This window comes from Microtus pennsylvanicus, chromosome 14, assembly GCF_037038515.1.
Source record: "Microtus pennsylvanicus isolate mMicPen1 chromosome 14, mMicPen1.hap1, whole genome shotgun sequence".
NCBI lineage: Eukaryota > Metazoa > Chordata > Mammalia > Rodentia > Cricetidae > Microtus > Microtus pennsylvanicus.
In genome coordinates this window covers 73958121-73978642 of record NC_134592.1, presented here as the reverse complement: position 1 = coordinate 73978642, position 20522 = coordinate 73958121, and the positions used below count along the sequence as shown (strand labels likewise).

General features: G+C 42.8%; 1 protein-coding gene across 1 annotated transcript; it reads left to right on the top strand.

The window, feature by feature from the left end:
- Positions 1-17990: 17990 nt before the first annotated feature.
- Ccdc71l (coiled-coil domain containing 71 like) lies at positions 17991-19065 on the top strand. The gene has a single exon (XM_075947635.1). The coding sequence runs from the start codon at positions 18249-18251 to the stop codon at positions 18918-18920; it is 672 nt and encodes a 223-aa protein (XP_075803750.1). The 5' UTR covers positions 17991-18248; the 3' UTR covers positions 18921-19065.
- The last annotated feature ends 1457 nt before the right edge of the window (positions 19066-20522 follow it).

Genomic DNA, 20522 nt, shown 5'->3' with positions numbered 1-20522 from the left:
CACAGAATAGAAACCCTAACTGAGATTCCTGCCAACAAGAGTGAGGGCAAGGAGGCTAAAAGCCTAAACTTCCTTCTTCCCTGTCTTTTCACGTGGACCGCCTTCAGAAAATGTGTCCCAGACTTAGGGTAGGTCTTCCTACTTCAAATGCTACAGTTAAGAAATTCTAGCAGCTATGCCCATTTGCTGGAGTTTTAGTGGATTATAGATGAAACACAATTAACTATACTCCAGATATTTCTACTAAAGGCAGAGGGAAAGTGTGGTAGCTCTGCCTTCTTCTTCTGTTCTTTCCTTGGTTTTCTGCTCTCCTCTCTACAAGGGCATGTTAAAGTGTGAAGGTAAGCCATTTCCCAATCCCTGGATTCCAGGAATAGCAGAAACGGGCGTGACTGCCCCCAGGTGAGGGCAATTATCCCTGAGATGAGGCTGTACTTTGGAGCTGGAGCAATAATCTTCTGAGAACCAGCCATCGCTCCGGGTGGAATGTCAGTATCCTAAAGACAGACCTGGGCCATCAGAGGTCTCTTTGGCTCTGGCAGTGTGGAAACAGTTATTGGTCATTCCTCTCTGTCCCTCACAACACTCTGTCCTTTAATTGGCTTATTGGAACCGGTGACCAAGCTTAACCTGTGGGAGCTGTCACAGTCAGGGTTTTTGTCCTAAAACTCCAGTTACACGATGAACCAAAATGAGTTTGGGCTGATTTAACAATTAAGTCTGTGAGACTACTCACTCATTAGTTGGTTTGGTACCATGTAAATGATGTAAAAACATTAGTACATGTAGACAATAAATATTTGCTAAATGTTTATTTTAGACATACTAAAGATAGATTTATAAACCACAGTTGTTTTTTTTTTTTTTGGTTTTTCGAGACAGGGTTTCTCTGTGACTTTGGAGCCTGTCCTGGAACCAGCTCTGTAGACCAGGCTGGTCTCGAACTCACAGAGATCCGCCTGCCTCTGCCTCCCGAGTGCTGGGATTAAAGGCGTGCGCCACCATCGCCCTAAACCACAGTTTTTGTATCTTCTATTTAGATCTATTATCGTCAGTTTTCGAAGTTAGATTATTGATCTGATTGTTTCCTTCATAACATGAAGCAACCCCTAATCCAAAACCTGTATCTCCAAAGACAAGGCTCTCAATAGGAACAAGTTAGAAACAGCTTGTAATCTAATCACTGAGAAAACTCAAGGTGATGTCTAATAAAAGCAAAAACAGTCAAAATGTGAAGTTTCTTAAATAGACCTAAGATAATACCTTTCCCTGCTTAAGAGGTAAACAGCTGGGAGCCCAACTGAGTTACCTGAATTTTCTAAAGTCCTTGATTAGTCTTTTGAGAAAAGGGCAGGATTTATTAATTATTCTATTAATCTAATGAATTACTAAAAGGTCACTGCTCTGCTGGTGAGGTTCCAGCAGGCTCTGGCGGAGTCTTTTTCCTTCAGAGGCTACATGGAATCTCCTGGACTCTACCTAATCTCTCTATATATATCTCTTCCAGCCTGGTGATCTTCTGCCCTGCTATAGGACCAAAGCAGGTTTATTCATTAACAAGACACATTCACAGCATACAGAGGGGAATCCCACATCAGTATCAGAAAGCAGATAAAATTCTTTGTAGTTATAAATTACTGACATTGTAGAAATCCCATCTTTTAAAAAAGAGAACAGAAAAAGAGGCCTAATGGTAAAGTCTTATTCCAAATACATCTCCTTGTGACCCAAGGTGTGGTGTGCAGAGTGACAAAATTAAGGTCACTTGGGACAGCATCAGGGCAGCAAAATCTCCAGTGACACCCCCTCCCCCCCATTCCTCCTGTCTGACTGCATTTTAAAGAATCCCTAGGTGATTTCTGTGTTCCCTCTGTTCAGGAAGCACCACTTAATGTAATGTGTGCTTCATTTGGAGATGACGTGTCCTGATTGTGTATAGCAGCTCAGCGAAGTCAAGATGAATTTTGTGTCTGGGGAGTTTACTGTGTATGTCTGAGACTTCAGATCTGGGAATATTATTTAATAAATATAATTTCAAATGTGCAAACAGATGGACCTGAGTCAACATCAAACGAGCAATTTGTCCAATCACTGCTTCCCTGGATCCTTTGCAAGCCGTCCACCCCTTTAGGGCAGTTCTCTCTCGTAGATCAGCTGAAACATTGCAGGTCTTCACACATTATTGGAACCATGGGAAGTGTGATTCTTGCTAAAATATAGTACTCATTTCTGTGTATGTGTGTGGGCCTGTGTGACTTTTGATGAACATTTGTGCTGGTGCCTGTGAGGGCCTGAAGGGGGCCCCCTGGAACTGAAAGTGCCAGTGATTGTGGGTGCCCTGTGACTGTAGTAACTGAATCCTGGTCCCCAGCAAGAGCAGTTAGTGTTCTTACCTACTGAGCCATCCTTCCAGCCCCAGGAAGAGCAATCTGTTTACACTGGAACTGCTTTAATTCCAGAGCAATAGGCTTCTGAGATTTTAATGTGCGGACCTCTCATGTTCTATAACATTATACCCTAGTACAAGCCAATGCAACTTCTTGTTTTTTTGTTTGTTTGTTTGTTCTTTTTTCATTTGAGACAGAATTTCTCTGTATAGCCCTGGATGTCCTGGAACTAGTTCTGTAGACAAGGCTGGCCTCAAATTTACAGAGATCTGCCTGCCTCTGCCACTGCCTGGCTCACATGCAACTTCTTAGACTTGCAGAAAACTACGCACACACTCCCTAGGTGTTATGACTTCACTACCATGTGTCAGGCTAGTCACTGATTATTCAACAGGTAAACAGTGTAGGAAGGCCCTGGTGGCCTTAGTAACGATGTCAGTCATCAGATGGGAGAGCTGGATGACCCAGTTGAGTTGTGACATTCTTTCATCCCTCCCAAACTCTTGCAGACAATTATCCTGGAATTTCAGAGTGACGTGTTTTTAGGGTGTAGGAGGCTGGCTAGCTTGCCATGTTCTCCACACCTGGTGGAGCCTCACCTGGGCAGACTGTCCTTGCCATTTTGAACTCACACTTTAGGAAGAAACTAACTCAAAATCTTGTTAGGTGTTGTGGGCTAACAATCCACTTTTCCTGCTTCTTACGTCAATGGTAACTTATGTAAGAGTCCTGGGAATCTTGCCAGGTCTAAGATGTAGTCGTCCATGGGATGGTTCAGCCATATAAATATCTTTAATTAATTACAAAGAAAAGAAAGAACTTTATTTGTTACGTAGGGAACTCTCTCCTCTCTCTCTCTCTCTCTCTCTCTCTCTCTCTCTCTCTCTCTCTCACACACACACACACACACACACACACACACACAACCAAACTAAGAAACCAACCATTTAGATGTGTTAAGATCAAAGCTCTAGTTTTCTTCTCCCCCACATTTTTACCAAAAGAAAAAATAGTTTTACCAGTTCAGTCTGTTCTCATTTTCTAAAAGAACAGATGGGTTGACTTTTGCCCATAGCTAATCACCAAAATTATTTGCAAACAAATAAATAAAATCAGAAGGCCAGTTCCAAGACATGAGGGTAAAGCACAAATGTACCCCGGTGCCCACAGGAATGGCATCTCTCTACTGAGAGCAGAGGCCAGTGTTCGTTCTAACATGCGACTTGTTCTTAGTTTCCATGCCACCCAAAGCCAGATAAATAAGGGGGTGAGGAGGTCCAAGCAACACTGTCAGGACTGAGGCCGTAGCTTTAATCAGCTGAGTCCTGGAGTCTCGGGTTGTGAATTTTATTCTATCACTGAGGACACGCAGAATAGAAATCACTACCCAGTTATGAACCAGGGATCATGTTGTAAAGAAGACCAAACTGTTAGAGAAGCAACACCTTCTAAAGAACAGCTGAGTATCCGCAATGTCCTATAAACTGTGCCGATCATTAAAATGTAGTGAACATTCAAAGCATTTCTGTAGATTTGCCCTGGTTAAGGCCTGTCCTCTATGAAAGCAGAGAAATCCCTGTTATTAAGAAAATATTTGGGAAGGGCTAGAGAGATGGCCCAGTGGTTAAGAGTGCTTGCTGTTCTTCCAGAGGACTCAAGTTCTGTTCCTGACATCTACATCTGTTGGTTCATTACTGACAGTTAACTCCAGCCATGGGAACTGTGTAGCCTCTTCTGGTCTCTGTAGGCACCCAGACACACACACACACACCACACATATACCACACACGCACACACCACGCATATACCACATACATACCACATGCACACACCACACACACACACACATCACACAATTCTACATTGTTTTATTGGAGGTCACTCCTATAGTTTAGAATCTAGAAAGTTTTGGGTCATATTTCTTGTTTTTCATATTTTCCTTAAAGTTATAAAAAGCCCTACATTGGCACCATGCCAAGTAACAAATAGCATCCTTTCCACCTCCTCCCTTCAATACATAACAGGAGCAACTATGCTCAATAAAAAGAATTTCAAATGAATGAAGGTCTCATCAATGCATACAAAATAAAAAGAAAAAAATAGAATATCAAACCCTAATGATAAATATCTAAAGATGTTAGTACTGCAGGTCCAGAAGAAATATCGACTCTGGTACATCTCTGAATTACACAGAGTGTCACTTTCTACAGAGAATCCCATTACCCACTTCTCTGGTAGAGTTGTCTGAACATTAAGCAGCCTCTCCTATGACAAGAGGTCAGACATGTATAGACACATATGTCTGATGTGGGAAGGTCAATGTCCTCTTTCCAGTGATCAGAAAAATTATCCTGAAGTGAAATGAGACATTATCTTGACTTCAACATGAGGCCAGATACACCAAATCTGATAGAAGAGAAAGTGGGGGAATAACCTTAAACTCATTGGCACAGAGACAACTTTCTGAACAGAACAGCATTAGATCAACAATTAATGATAGGACCTCATGAACATGGAAGCATCTGTAGAGGAAAAGACACCATCATTGGACAAAACACCAGGCTACAGTGTATAAAATAATTTTACCAACTACATATCCGATAAAAGACTAATATCTCCATTATATAAAGAACTAAAACCGTTGGACACAAAGAAAACAACACAATTTTAAAAAATAGGATATGACCTAAACAAAGAATTCTTAAAAAAATGGAACACAAATAGCTGAGAAGCACTTAAAAAAATGTCCAACATCCCTAGTCATCAGGGAAATACAAATTAAAACTCCTTTGAGCTTTCATCGTCTACCTGTCAGAATGACTAAGAACAGTACAAGGGAAGACAGCTCATGCTGGGTGGAGTGTGAGGTAAAGGGGAACACTCACCCATAGCTGGAGGGAGCTCAAACTTGTACAACCACTGTGGGAATCACTACAGTCAGGAAGCTTGGATTAGATCTACCTCAAGAGCTTGGGCATCTGCCCAATGGACTTGATCGATATCCTACTACAGAAACATTTGCTCAACCATGTTCATTGCTGCTCTATTTATAAGACTCAGAAACTGGAAACAGCCCAGATGACTGTAACTGAATGGACAAAGAAAACATTGAACATTTATAACAGTCAGCTGTTAGAACAAAACAAACTGAAATCATAAAATTTGCAGGTAAATGAACATGGAGCTAGAAAGAACTCATCCTGAGTAAGGTAACCTTGACCCCAAAAGACAACCTTGTATGAATTTGCTTTTAGGTGGATATTGGCTGATAAGTCTTCCATAAGCAGGCTATAATTTGTTTTTTCATTTTTTGATTTAATTTTAATTTTTTTTCATATTAGTCCCAGTTCCCCCTCCCTCTCCTTCTCCTATCCTCCCACTGTCTGCTATTCCACCCCCATCCACTCCTCAGAGGGGGTAAGGCCTCTCTCGGGGAGTCAACAAAGTCTGGGCATACCAAGTTGAGGCAGGACCAAGCCTCACCCCATTTCAAGGCTGAGCAAGGTATCCCACCATAGGTAATGGGTTCCAAAAAGACAGTTCATGGGACCAGGGTTAAGTCTTGTTCCTACTACAGGGTCCCCCTCAACAGATCAAGCCACATAACTGTCACCTACATTCAGGATCCCCAGCCGTCAGTCCTGAATCCATGTGCTCCCATTAGCTTGTGTCAGCTGTCTCTGTGGTTTTCCCAATCATAGGTAGCTCATATGATCCCTCCTCCCTCCCTCCTTCTTTCCCTAGCTCCCTCCCTTCCTTCTTTCCTCCTTCCTTTCCTCTCTCTTTCCCTCCCTTCCTCTTTCCCACCATTCTTTCCTCCCTCTTTCTCTCCTTTTTTCCTCCCCCTCCTTTCCTCTCCTCCCTCCTTCCCTCCCTCTCTCCTTCCCTCCTTTCTTTCCTTCTTCCTTTCCTCTCTCCTTCGCTCCCTCCCTCCTTCCCTCCATTTCTCCCTCCCTATTTCCTTCCTTGTTTCCCTCCCTCCTTCCCTCCATTCCCCCTTCCCTCTTTCCTTCCTTGTTTTCCTCCCTCCCTCCTTTCCTCCCCTCCCTCCACTCCTCCCCTCCCTCTTTTCCTCCCCCTCCTTTCCTCCCCTCCCTCCTTTCCTACTTCCCTCCTTCCTCTCCTGCCTTCTTCCTTCCCTTCTTCCCTCCCTTCTTTACTCCTTCATTTCCTCTCTCTTTTATTCCCTCCTTCCTTCCTTCCTTCCTTCCTTCCTTCCTTCCCTTCCTCCCTCCCTCCCGCCCGCCCTCCCTCCCTCCCTTCCTTTTCTGAAAGTCTCAGTTGGCATGTACTTTCCAAATGCACAGCCCCACTGTTTCTATGTCCTGCTCTGCATTGTTGTAGCAGGTACTCAGTCCGTCTACCTTACTTTATACATGCAGTTTTTAATCTGTATGTACCTAAAAATTGTGGCTAAAGCAAAATATTAATTGTACATATGTACAGCGAATGCAATACCTTATAGGTGAAAGACCTCTCTCTCTAAATCTGCTCATTAGTCATTACTTTTTAAATCCTTAATCTTACTGCACTAGATCTTGGCTTTGGGAAATGGATTATTCAAACCATTGCAGGCCAGTGTTTGGCAAATGTTTTCTGTGAAGGGTCGGACACTGAGCATTTTGGTTTTTGCACATCATACAGCCCTTGGTCCCCCTTCTTGGATATTGTTGTAGAAGGAAAGCTAAACATGTGGACAAATGTGCCTTTATCCCCAAATAGGCAGGGGCTGGGTTGCTGTGTGGTGATAGTGTATTGGCCCTATTGTCATCTAGAGCCAACTATGCTGCTGAACTAACTATGTCCAACAGCGAGGAACATGCTGTTCTCCAAAGTGCGACCATCTCTTTATCCCCACAGGGAGATCTTTCTCTACTTCATCAGACTAGGGTGGTGCATTCTGCTAATCACATCATGGCTATGGATAGCATCTGCTCTATTTATAACCTCAGAGGACATTCTAGATGGAAATATTTGCAGGCCTGTTCTCCAGGCAGAACATCCTGAGCCATCTACCCATTCCTCTCTTGAACTGGCAGTGTTGAGTCACCCCATCTTTTTAATCAACACTCAGAATAGGCTCCAGTGTGCCAAGGTCTCAGAACCACACACGATGTCCCAGGAATGGTCGGAGGAGTGCAGGGCACAACAATTATCAATACAGCTGTACATCCACATTGGCTTTGGCAAAGCAAATGCCTACTGTGACTCATTTGAAGCCTACTGCTAAACAAAGTCCCTTTGGTCATCCAAGCATGAGCATTCGCTATTATTATGGTATAGTTCTTTCATGGTGCTCTTCTACAGTTGTGAGACCATAAAGGGACAACTTCAATAACAATGCCAAGAAACAGAAAAATAAAGGGATCACTCTCTCTAGTAAGGAAATTAATATAACGCAAGAACTAGTGACAAACAAAATGTTTATAAAACATGTGCTGGAAAGGTTAAGGTGAAATTATATATACTGATATATTGCTTGAAGTATTGGAATTTGGATACTTAGGAATCTGTAGCAATACCTACTTAGAATTTGCATATGCATTTCTTGACTTTTTGGATCAGAGAACTTATAAAAGGGAAGTAATGAAAAATAAGCAAAAGCATGCATTTGAGTATAATTTCTAATCTGTAAAAGCCAAAATTATGCCCTACTGGTCCCTTGGATATTAGAATATCGACAGCAAAATCATTATGTTATATTGAAGGATTATAATTAAACATACAAAAATCATGTAAAATTCAGAGAAATACTTATGTAGTAGTGAAGGACTATATGACAACACAAAACTTATTAGAACTAGGAAAATATGAAAATGCATGTTAGATATTGATATTAATGAGTTAATGTTTTGTTTAAAGTTTTAGTGCCATTACTATATTATTATCCACACAACAATTATATTTTACATTAGCAATTCCTGTCACAGAAATATTTTGTGTTGATTATTTTGACAAATAAATCTTTGTTAGGGAGAAAAACATAAACCATGTAAAAGACATGAGATAGGGGGAGCCTTGCCTGCTTCTTCTTGAGGAACTTGAGGCTAGACACACAGTGACACTCTTCATCTAGCAAAGGGACTTGGAGCTACCACTGTCTACTCATAAGACACAATGTGAGAGAGGGTGGACGAGACATGCCTGGTCATAGTTTGGGGAAGATGGTTACAGCAGATATAGCTACAAAGCTGAAAGAAGAGTTAAATAACAAATTGAAATTGTTTGCAAATTATATAAACCTGTGGTCTCTTTGGTCTTTTCTCCACCAACACTTTTTTCTAGATTAATCATGTATTTTCTTTTTGAAGAAGCAATGACTTAGTATGAATGTCACCTGGATATCTAGACATTTCTCAAATCAATCATATTTAAAAATCTAAAATGATCTTGGTAAATCTGTAACATATCAGTCATTGGGGGTAATGTTAAGGTTAGGGATATGTTTGGAAGAATGGAATTCTCTTAGTCACTGTTTCATTGTTGTGAAGAGACACCATGACCAAGGCAACTCATAAAATGAAGGCTTTAATCAGGATTTGCTTACAGTTTCAGAGGCTTAGTCCATGATCATACGGACAGGTATTATGGCAGCCTGCAGGTAGTGGCTGGAGAAGTAGCTGAGAGTTACATCCTGACCCTGAGACAGAGAGGTAGAGAAGGAAGCACTGGGCTGGTATGGGCTCTGGAAACCTCAAAACCCACCCACAGTGACATACTTCCTCCAACAAGGCTACACTTCCTAGTCCTTCTAATCCTTTCAAATATGCCACTTCCTGGTGATGAAGCTTTCAAATATATTAGCCTAGGGGGCCAGTCTTGTCCAAACCACCACAGATAAGCATGTGACAATCATATGTGTGTGGCATCAGATGTGTTCAGCTGCAATTGCCCAGTAATATAAGTCATGAGGATTTTTCCTAGATGGAAAAAGGTGGACAGCCTATGGTGAATTTGAAGTCTTCACAACGTCCCTGAGGGTCTGGCTGTCTTCTATCTTTCCCCATTGTCCTCAGCTTGGATTTCACTCTCAGGGTTTTGCTCTAGAGATGCAAGAGGATTATATACAGGATACAGCTTCATGGCATCTCATTCTCAAGTGCAAAGTTAAAATTACAAGTGGTGTGTAGTAACTCTCAGCTGTTTGGGAACTCTAGCCAGCTGAATGGTGCTGTCCACATTTAGGGTAGGTATTTCTACCTCAAGTAGCCTCACCTAGAGGACCCTCACACACATCCCCAGAAGCTAGTGTCAATTGTGGTTCTTGATGCTTTTACGTTGACAGTCCATGTTCACCATCATGACTTTTATCAGAGTGTACTGTAGACGTCCCTCCAGACGTATAAGCTTTAGAAAACTCTTCCACGGGAAGTTAACCAGAAAAAATGTTTTGTGTGGGATGGCTTTGAGAAAAGAAACTAAGAAAGGAGTAAGTGAGCAGTTCTTGCTTTTTCTATTTTGGTAGGAGTTCCCCACGGATGAGCGCACAAGACAGGGTCAACCTGAGGTGATATCATAAGGCTGCTGGTGCTTCCAGAGGAGGAGCTGTTGGTTGAGGATTTTGTCCTGCCCTGTACTGCAGTCGTTCAGTCCCAAAGAAACACACAGAGGTCTACATTAATTATAAACTGATTGACCTATTAGCTCAGGCTTCTTATTAACACTTTTTTACATCTTATATTAGTCCATTATTTTTTGTCTGTGTTAGCCATGTGGCTTGGTACCTTTTTCAGTGAGGCAGTCACATCTTGCTTCCTCTCTGTCTGGATGATGGCTGCAGACTGAAACTTCCCTATTCCCAGAATTCTCATTGTCCCGCCTCTACTTCCTGCCTGGCTACTGGCCAATCAACATTTATTTAAAATACATGTGACAGGGTACAGAGCATTGTCGCACAGCAACAAGCCAAGATTTAAACCAATTTCTTCTTTCTTTCTTTCCTATAGATGTTATTCTGAGAATTCTCTTCCAATTGTATGTCCAGGCCAGGAGACAATGGCTATTACCAGGAGGAAGCCAGTGCTGAGGAACTCCAGAGTCAATTAGAGCATGTGAAACATTTTCTTGGTTTGACACTGCCATGACAGACCTGGTTATTAGGGGCCTTTGGGGCCAACCAGGGCAGTGCATCAGCTGCATTTATGCCGTTTCCCAAATGGGCGAGTAGCACCAGCTTATAAAGTTTTCTTCTCCATAGGAATCCTTCTTTTAAGAATTTTTTCATCTATATCTTTTGTTTGTACAATCTAAAAGCAGTGTGGTATAATAAAGTACCCGATTTCTTCATATCAGGGCTAAAGTCAGGAAAAAAAAGATGAAAATGGAAAGAATAAACTTCATTTTTAAAATAAACTTTAAAGACAGTCAATGAAGATTATTTAGAAATGATTGTTAATGGTTTATTCTATAATCGAAATGAAATAGGACTGAAGAAGACAGTTATGGCCTTTGAGGGGAGCTAGCTTAGGACCCAGCCTTTGATTCTGAACCCATCAGCTCACCTTATCTTATTTCTGCTCCATCACCTGTACACAAGGACAACAGCTTTTCCATTCATCCGTTTCTCTCATTTGACTCGTTGGGGTTCAAACCAGATAAACAGTAAGGTACTCTAAATATGAAAGTATAAATTTCTATGTACTATAAATTAAAAAGATGAATGACAAACCATTGCCATGAATGAGACACTTTGCAACTTGTCTTTTGCCTCAACACAACAGAGATGCAACAGCTTCCTCTCTGTAGTGGTGTTTCTAGGGAACGAGGGTAAGAAGCCAAGGGTAAAAGCAGAAAGGTATGGTGCAGAAGACAACCACTACCCTCCAGAACAAAAAAGTGTGTAGAGGGCAAAGACTTTAGTCAGCTACATCAACGGCGGAAAAGAAGGTTTACAGGTAGGGGTGATCACTCCTGTTGAGCCCGTGAGCAGAGCAGAACATACTGGGGTAATCTCAGCTCCTGGTGGTGCCGTGGAGGGGAATGAGGAGGTCCATGCCAATATGACCAGGGCTGCAGACAGAATGAGTCTCCGGCTTGGCAAACCTATCATAGCTAATGCTGGAATTCTCTCTCTTTTCTCCTATGTTCTGCTCGTTTATTTTCTTTTTCTCTTTTTCTGTTTGTATACCTGAATTATATAATTCTATTTTTACTTATGTTTGCCAGTTTATTTCTGTATACAGAATTCTCGGTGGTTGCTTCATTCATAGGTCATTTCAGCCTGTGACATTTTGGAAGAAACAAACATTCCATCGACAATAGCCATCAGCCATCATTTAGAAAACCCAGGAAGAGAGTTTTTGTGTTTACACATACTTGTGTTGGCAGAATTATTTCATCCCATGTGCCTTGGTATTGTTTCTACTTAGAAAATGACCTTTAGTTATTCTTTTTTGGGGGGTGTGTGTGTTTTTGAGGTTTCGGTTTGTGTTTTTGCTATTCTTTAGAGTCTGCTTACCAGCAGCAAACTGTCTTCTCCCTTAAGTTTTTAAAGAATGTTTCCAGCGGATGAAAGAAACACATGGAAAAGGGAGAAGATCAAGTTACTTTCCTTGGCCTTCCACCCATGGTTTCTAGGGGGAAATGCTGGTTTTGAATAGGTCTTCCACTGTGAGTCATTACTGTGTGGATACACACACACACACACACACACACACACACACACACACACACACACACGAGTGTTTTGCTGGAGGTTGAGAAAGGTGGTTTTTCTTTTTCAAGATAGGGTTTCTCTGTGTGTCCCTGGCTATCCCAGAAATTGCTCTGCAGAGCAGACTGGTCTTGAACTCAGAGATCTGTCTCTGGACTCTGGCTCCTGAGTGCTGAGACTAAAGGGATATGCCACCACCATCTGGCTAAGGTATCATTTTTAATCAAGTTGATTTCATGGTTTGTTTTTTTTTTCTTTTGATTTGCAGAAGTTTAGCTCTGAAGTGGTTCGACGTGGAATTCTTTGGTTTTTACTGGGCTTGTTCTTGAGTCTCTCTGTCTGCATCTTTGCAAATTTGATTCATTTTCAGCTACTATCGCATCAGTCCTTCTATCTGCCAAATCTCTTCCTTTCAGACGTCAGGGAGACAAATATTAGACCTCGCAGTTCTCCAGGCCCCGAGTCTTTGCTCAATCGTACAGTTTGCTTCCTTTCTCTCTGTGGTTGTTGGCTTGCACCTACTGTTCTGTCTTCAAGTTCACTAGTTCTTTCTTGTGGCTTCCATTCTAACATTGTGCCAACTGTTCAACTTTATATGTCTGTTGGATTTTATGTCTTTGTATCCTTATTGAATAGATTTTCTATTTCCTTGCTACAGCTTTGTTTACTTCCTTTTTGAAGATGTTCACAGTTACTCTTTTGATACATTTTTATGATAGTGACTTTAACATCTTTTTCTGTGCTTCTAATGTCATTCTCATCTTGTTGACACCTCCAGATTTTCTTTTTCATTCAGCTAAGATTGTCTGGTAAATGATTCCCATTTGAAATTTGTACATTTTAAGGTAAGTCTTATTTAAAACTATTTCAGTTGGCTTTCTTTGATGTTTGTTGTGGGAATTTTTTACTCTTTTGGCTTTTAGAGGGGCTCATCATCCAACTCCCAAATAAATCACACACAGAAATTTATTCTTAGTTATGAATGCCCAGCCTTAGCTTGGCGCGATTCTTGCCAGCTTTTCTTATGTTAACCAATCTACCTTTTCCCTCTGAGCTCTTATGTTTATTTCTTATACCTTTCTTCTTTCTCCGGGGCTTGCTGTATAACTTGGTGATGACCCCTGATGTCCTCCTCTCCTGGTTCTGTCGTCGCTCCTCAGTCTCTGGTTCTCTTTTTATTTATAGTTTCTCCCAGCCCTACCTATCCTTGCTCCTGCCTCCCTATTGGCCATTCATCTCCTTATTAGGACCATCAGGTGTTTTAGACAGGCACAATAACATAGCTTCACAGAGTTAAATAAATGCAGCATAAACAAAAGTCACACACCTGAAAACAATATTCCCCACCAGCCATTCCAACAAAGGGACAGAGCTGCCTCAGTACTGGCAGAAAATAGTTTTTCATTCTGCTTCCAGTCCCATTGAGGAGGAGGAATGTGGCTCTTCATTAAGGATGGATGGTGGTGGGAATTCTGGCTTCTCACTAGGATAATGAGGGGTGGGTGTGAATGTCTTGTTTTTTTTTTAAAAAAATTTATTTTATTAGTGTTTTGCCTATATGTATGTCTGTGTGAGGGTGTTGGTTCCTGGAGTTACAGACAGTTGTGATCTGCCATGTGGGTGCTGGGAATTGAACCCAGATCCTATGGAAGACCAGTTGGTTCCCTTAAGCACTGAGCCATCTCTCCAGCCCCATGTCTTGGTTTTGGTTTTCACCTGTCTTCATTGATTCCTTTTCTATGATCTAGTGAAAATGAAAGTCCTTCTTCCTATCTAGATGTCTGTAGTGTCACCCCAGAAGAGGTGCATTATGGGGGGTTACAGAAAACAGATGCAGAAAGGTGGGATTCTGTTTTTATAGCCTTGCAAGGGTAGAAGTTATACTTTTTCAATCTATGATATCTCTCTCTCTCTCTCTCTCTCTCTCTCTCTCTCTCTCTCTCTCTCTCTCTCTCTCTCTCTCTCTTCCTTTCTACTTTCTAGGCTGGCCCTTCTCTGGTCCCACGGCTAGAAAGATTTTGTTGAGGATTTTTAGTGTTTGAATTGTGGGCATTTCTGAGCCACTGGCCTCTCTTGCACCCATTTTCAGATGTATATGAAAAAGAAACCCAGAGAGCCACGCCCCTCTTTGGGCTCTGAGAGCCTGCTTTTTCCTTTCTAGTCTTCTTATGTTTATTTCATATGCTATGCCTAGAGTTTTTAGTTGGAGTTTCTCAGGAGCAATCAGTAAACTACATAATTTCCATCTTCCTAGGAGAGGGGGTTCTATCTTCTTGGACTATATATATGGTCTTTATATAGTATACATTCAGTAGTTTTGGATCATATTGGAGCTTTGAGATTACCTTTGTAGAAAAATCTAGATTACTTTAAAATGAATATAGGGAAAGGATATTTTTCCTTGATGTATCATGCTATATTCAGTACCATTTAAATTAAAATTAATATTAGTTCATTGAATTAAATACACATTTAGAATGTTAGAAACAACTTTGCACTAGCAGCTCAGACAAAGACTTCAGTCCAGTCTCTTGCTGGATTGTTCTATGGCCTTGGGTAGACCGCTTAGTATCTCAGTATCCCCAGCTGAATAATGAAGACTGCTCAATCTGTTAGGTAATCCCTTAAACGTCCTCACAGAACCCCTTACCACCCTACGTCACATTTCTAGATTTTTTATTTTTTCGAGACAGGGTTTCTCTGTAGCTTTGGAGCCTGTCCTGGAACTAGCTTTGTAGACCAGGCTGGTCTCGAACTCACAGAGATCCGCCTGCCTCTGCCTCCCGAGTGCTGGGATTACAGACCTGTGCCCCCAATGCCTGGCTTATGATACAGTGTTGGTTAAGCCAAATAAAATCCTCAAAATTAAGTAAGACAAAAGGATGGCTGTTTCCAACATTTAATATTGTTTTATAAATGCTTAACTGTGTTTCAGATACTATAGCATATGCCATATGAATGTTATCTAATACTCTGTTGAAGTGTGGGTTACATCTCATTTTGTAGATGAGAAACTGGATTCAGAAAGGTAAAAAGCGGTTTCCAGAAATTCCTAATTATAAAGATATTTTTGAAGCCAAGTCTATATTACTCCCCAGAGCTGATATTTGTAATTGCTTACACATGTATTTTTTATTATTTTCAAACAGCACTCAAGAAGCAATTTTAAATAAGTAAGAAATCAAAGATAAAGGTAGCTAGAGAATACATTTGTTGCCGATTTCTTCAGTGACTTTATTTCATTTAGATTCAATTTTAATGACATAAATTATTAATGTAGAAAACAGATACACACACTTAGCTTATTCTTATCTGTCATTGGTCAGATAAAGAAAACATCATTCCTGAGAGGTAAAGAAATAAACTCAGGATTATAAACTATCATTTACCAATTATAAAAACTTAACTTGCCATCTTTCAATAAATCATATAGGGTCTTAGGAACTAGAATTAAATTGCCATTATGTGTAAACTTTACTCACTTAAGAAGAACGGGTAAAGAGATATTTGTGCAAGGACTATTGGAGTTAACCAAAAAACCAAAAAGTGGAGGTCAGGAGCTTAAGCAGGAAAACTTAGAGCTCAGAGCCAAATTAAAAAGTGTAAAATTAATTTAGGCCACTCAACACAAAACTGGTTCCTAAATTCCCTAATAGTTTTAGTTCATTTCCATTGCCTTACAAAATAAACTCTTGATTGATCAATAACTTATTGAAACCTGTATGTCCCTAGAACTTTTACATTTTTCTGAAAACACATTTTGTTAATTGAAGTCAATTACATAAGTTTATGTATATTCAAACTGAGCTAAATTAAAAAGTAAAGGAATTTAAGCCATTTAACATATTCGGTTCTAAATCCCATAAGAAATAGTTTTAGCTAAATTCTGCTTACTGACTCACAAAATTAACTCTTGATTGCTCAATAACTTGTTAAAAATTTTTTATCTCCCTTTTTTAAAATAGTTTTTCTGAAAAAAAATTTTCTTAGTTGGATCAATTATATGTTTGTGTAGATGCATGGTGCATATTAAATGTCAAGACCTGGAGGGTTTGTAATGAACGTAGTAGGGCAAGCACAGCTGCACGAGTCTTGAATTGTATCCTATTAATCCTATTCTCTCATTAGGCGTCCTCCCTCTCCCCAGTCTACTAGCTTACTGAGAGACTGTCCGTGTCCACCTACACAGAAATTGGTATTCTATTGGTATCCCAATAGAAATCATTCAAATTTCACATTATTATGTGTTCTCAGAATTGCTATGAGAACTACTTATGAATACAGTGGTTGCAACATAATTCTTTTATGAGGAGCTAGGAAGCTGGTAATTGTCTCTATGCTCTTGTTCTGAGAACCAAGTTATGCTTTTCTAGGAAAATGATTTTCTCTTATAAAGTTACCATCGTTTTGGTACATGGAGAACTCATTCGTGGCCAAAGTTTTTATTTTTTTGCTATAAGTCTATTGTGTGGCGTATGGGCTTTGTTATAAAAAAGCAAGTTTCTTCTTTTTTTTTCATTGAAACTAAACAAAAGTTATGTGGCACAAACATAATATCCACGCCCACCACAGGGCAGATTAAAACTGTGCAACTGTGGGTGAGAAGTATGAACAGGGTACAGATATGTCCCCTGGCCACTCCACTGAAAACACATACAGCCTTTCTATTGAGTCAGAAGAGGGCAGTGTGGAAAACCCACCAGTGACATAAAGACTTCTAGATTAGGATCACAAAGACCTAAGCACCCACCCTGCTAATAGCAAGCTGTATTAATGAAGCTCCGTGGTCTAAACTTCCTCATCTGAAGACTGAACTAGGTGTCTCTCAAATCAAACATTTAAAGGACCAACTGTATGCAAGTCACAAAAGTCCTGCACTGTATTCATTGTCTGCCACAAAATAAAACGCTGCCTGAAGGAAGGCTTAAGTACCAGGGCATATTTTATTAAATCCTTAAACATTTTAAAGAAATCTTGTGGACTGGAAGAGTAGTCCTTGCTGTCTGAGGATGTGTGGAGCTCTGGGTTTGATCCCCAGCATGAGGAATAATGAAGTTTAAAGGACTTCAAAGAAAATGGTAATATACATGTAAAATATATAATTATCTTGTTCTAAGCAATTTCTGTACTTCAAGTAGCCAGTGCTGTTTCACACATTCATTCTGTACGCATTCAGTGGCTAATATGGGAATAGGCAGTGAGTTCAATGGGATAGAAAAACCGAGAAAAGGAATATCCACTGCTCTCTTCCCACATACAAAAGGTAACTCGTTCTTAAGGATGTACCCTTCTCGATAGAATCTTAGCGATTATATGGAATCCTACATTAAGGTTAGCAATGGTGGACCAAATGGGCAATTTAAAGCCCAGTGAAGTATAGAATAGCACTGTGATAAACGCATGTATTTAAAACAAGAGTATTTTCTTTAAGCAGAATGTCTTTGTTGCCGTTCGTTGCTTTGTCCAACTTTGAACAGACTGCTTAGTTCCATACAGTAGGTTTTGCTTTCCCAAGACCGGTGTCTCCTAACCATGCCAAGATGGCTCCACTCCCCAGAAGGAAGCTCCCACAAATGTCTGAATGTTTACTGTTCTCTTGAGAAAGATGGGGTCAAGAGAGGCCAAGACCATGAGGATGCCAAGGGGCCGAGAAGGGACTGGTGGAAAGCCCATCGTCTCTAGCTCCAGACCCAACCCTTTGTTATTCAGGCTGGTAGAGTCCTCCATGGCTGCACACCCACCCCTTCCACCCCTCAACATGGAACTCATGGACCCCACTCTCTACCAAACCAACCCACCCAATGGTTGACTGGCCACCCAGGGCCATCACCATCACCCACCCCCTCCACGAGTCCCCGCCCCTCCTCCCGAGAGCACCCAATGGGAGGAGCCGGGGCCGCGGTGGGCGGGGACGGGGGCGGGCCCATTTAAAGAAAGGCGGAGGGCGAAAGGAGGCGAGAGAGGAGAAGAAAGGGAAGCCCGGGGAGGGGGCGGGCGCCGTCCAATGACAAAGCCCCGGGGTGGGCGCCCGCCGTCGCCATCTTGAGCCGGGCGGCAGGACATCCAGCGCGTCCTCCGCCCCGAGGGGGAGGGGCGGCGAGGCGAGAAAAAAGTAGCGAGCGGCGCCGGGGCGGGAGGCGCCAGCAGCGGGCAGCGCCGCGGAGCCGGGGCGCGGGCGGGGGACGGCGGGCGGCCCCGAGCGGCCTCCGATGAGACGCGGCGTGAAGAGGCGGCGGCGCCGGCCCCGGGCCGCCTGGGGCGGCGGCTACGGAGCGGAAGGAGGGGCCGCCGGGCTGGAGGCGCTGGAGGAGAAGGTGGTGTACTCGCGATCGCAACTGTCGCTGGCTGGCAGCACGGAGGCGCTGGGCGACGCCTTCAAGCTCTTCATGCCCAGCAGCACGGAGTTCATGAGCTCGGAAGCGGAGCTCTGGAGCTTCCTCTGCAGCCTCAAGCATCAGTTCTCCCCGCACATCCTGCGCAGCAAGGACGTCTACGGCTACTCCTCGTGCCGGGCGCTCGTGCCCGACCCCCCGGCGCCCGCCGGCCGCCCCGCGCGCCGCCAGCGCCCGCGCGCCGCGCCCAGGAGGAGGCGCCGCGGAGCTCGGGTCGCTGCGGGCAGCCTGAGCTCGCACCCCGCCGCCGTCTCCGACGCCGCCGCCGCCGAGCCCGGGCCGCCCGCGTCCTGCTTCGGGGGCCGCACCCTGGAGGAGATCTGGAGGGCGGCCACCCCGACGTTGACGAGCTTCCCGACCATCCGCGTTGGCGACGACGTGTGGGGCGAGCGCAGCCTGGCGGTGGCGCGGCGCAGGGCGCGCCAAGTGCTCCGAGTGGACCTGGAGCCGGTGGTGAGGCTGCGCCGGTTCCCGGTGCCCCGGGCGTGACGCGCGCCGTGGCGCCTCCTGCCGGCCGCCGCCCGAGCGAGCGAGCGAGCGAGCGAGCGACTGAGCGAACTTTGGCGCTGGAACGGACTCTTGTCAGTCGAATGTTTACAGAACCGGCCCCCTTGGTGCACTTTATGCGCGAACAAAGCCCCCCTCCCCCGGATGCGGCGCGGCGGTCCGCGGACGTCGGGACAGGTGCGGCCCCGCGCCCGCGGCTACCCGGGACAGCAGGACTCGCGGCACAGGATCCCTTGCTTCCCAGCCCGCCGGATGGAGACGTCTCCAGAACTGGAGGGACACCTGCAAACCCCCCTCTCGGACTCTACCTCACCGGCCTGGAAGTTCTCCGAAGACTTAGAAAAGAGAATTTTGTTTTGTTTTGTTTTTTATCCAAAGGGATTTGTTTTCGTGCTTACGTAATACAGCCAGAATTTTACTTGCTCTTTATTCCCCCTCTCCTGTTTTCCTTTTTGACTGTCAGCCCTGCTTTCTGGACGGAAGATGGACTGTGTTTCGTGATAGAGTGCTGGTGTACGCTCAGGGTATTCTGAAGCCCACTCGTTTGCTAATTTTTACTGGATTCCAAAGCTTTGATGATCAAGGTTGTCTTTTAAGAGGTTCAAGTTTATGACTGTTAATATGAGGATTTGTATGACTTTGAAGTTCATGAGCTCAGTGATTACGAAGATGCAAAGTACAACTGTTTAAAAAAATGTTAAGGTGGTTATATATAAAGTTTTATATTGAAATTTCATATTTATATTTACTGAGCTCCTAAAGAAAATGGTAGAATATTCTTTAAACGTTTGTTTAGGAAAAGTTGACTTACTTGTTCTTTTTAATTGAATAAAATTGAAGTGTTTTGGAACCACATGACTTGTGATTAAAAAGTGAATAAATTTTGAAGACTATGTTGGCCACAAGAATAACTGGAATCCAGTTGGAGGTTGTTTGGCCTCACGTCCTGGTCTAATAAGAATTCAGGACTGTTAATGGAAAGAGAATTAAGATGGAAGTTGCTTAGGAGAGATCAGTGCATGTGGACATTGTGAATAAACAGAATACCCGTTAGAATTCCCGGAACTGCGAATGATCTATAGGGAGGGGCAGGGGCATTTCTTGGTACCACATAGCTGGGTGAAGTTGTTTGGGGGGGGGAAAATAGATTTCTTTATGTCTTTCTTGTTGGATAACAAGAAAAGTCTAAACTAATAGTATTGTCTTTTTGAAAATCATCACAATTGGTTGACTCTTTGTCTATGAAATTTCCTTTTCTCTTATTTCCATTCATAATTGTGTTTGCAGTCTTTGATAGCTAAAAGTCATAGGAATCAAAATATCGAGCCACACAGTACTGACCCTTCTTGTACACTTTTATAATAATAGCAAGTATGCCATATGGCCCAGTATGGAGTTCTTGATTATCCAAGTGCCTTTGGTCATTGGTGGCAGCAAGACTTGGTAGTTTAGCCAGTGGTGCCACAGCCAGCTTTTTCTGCAATACCTAAAGGGTCAAATAGTGTTTTCCTACCACTATTATTTCCGATTTAAGTGTTCTGCCATGGGACATCCACACTGGGCTGGGCCTTGTGAAGCTCTCAG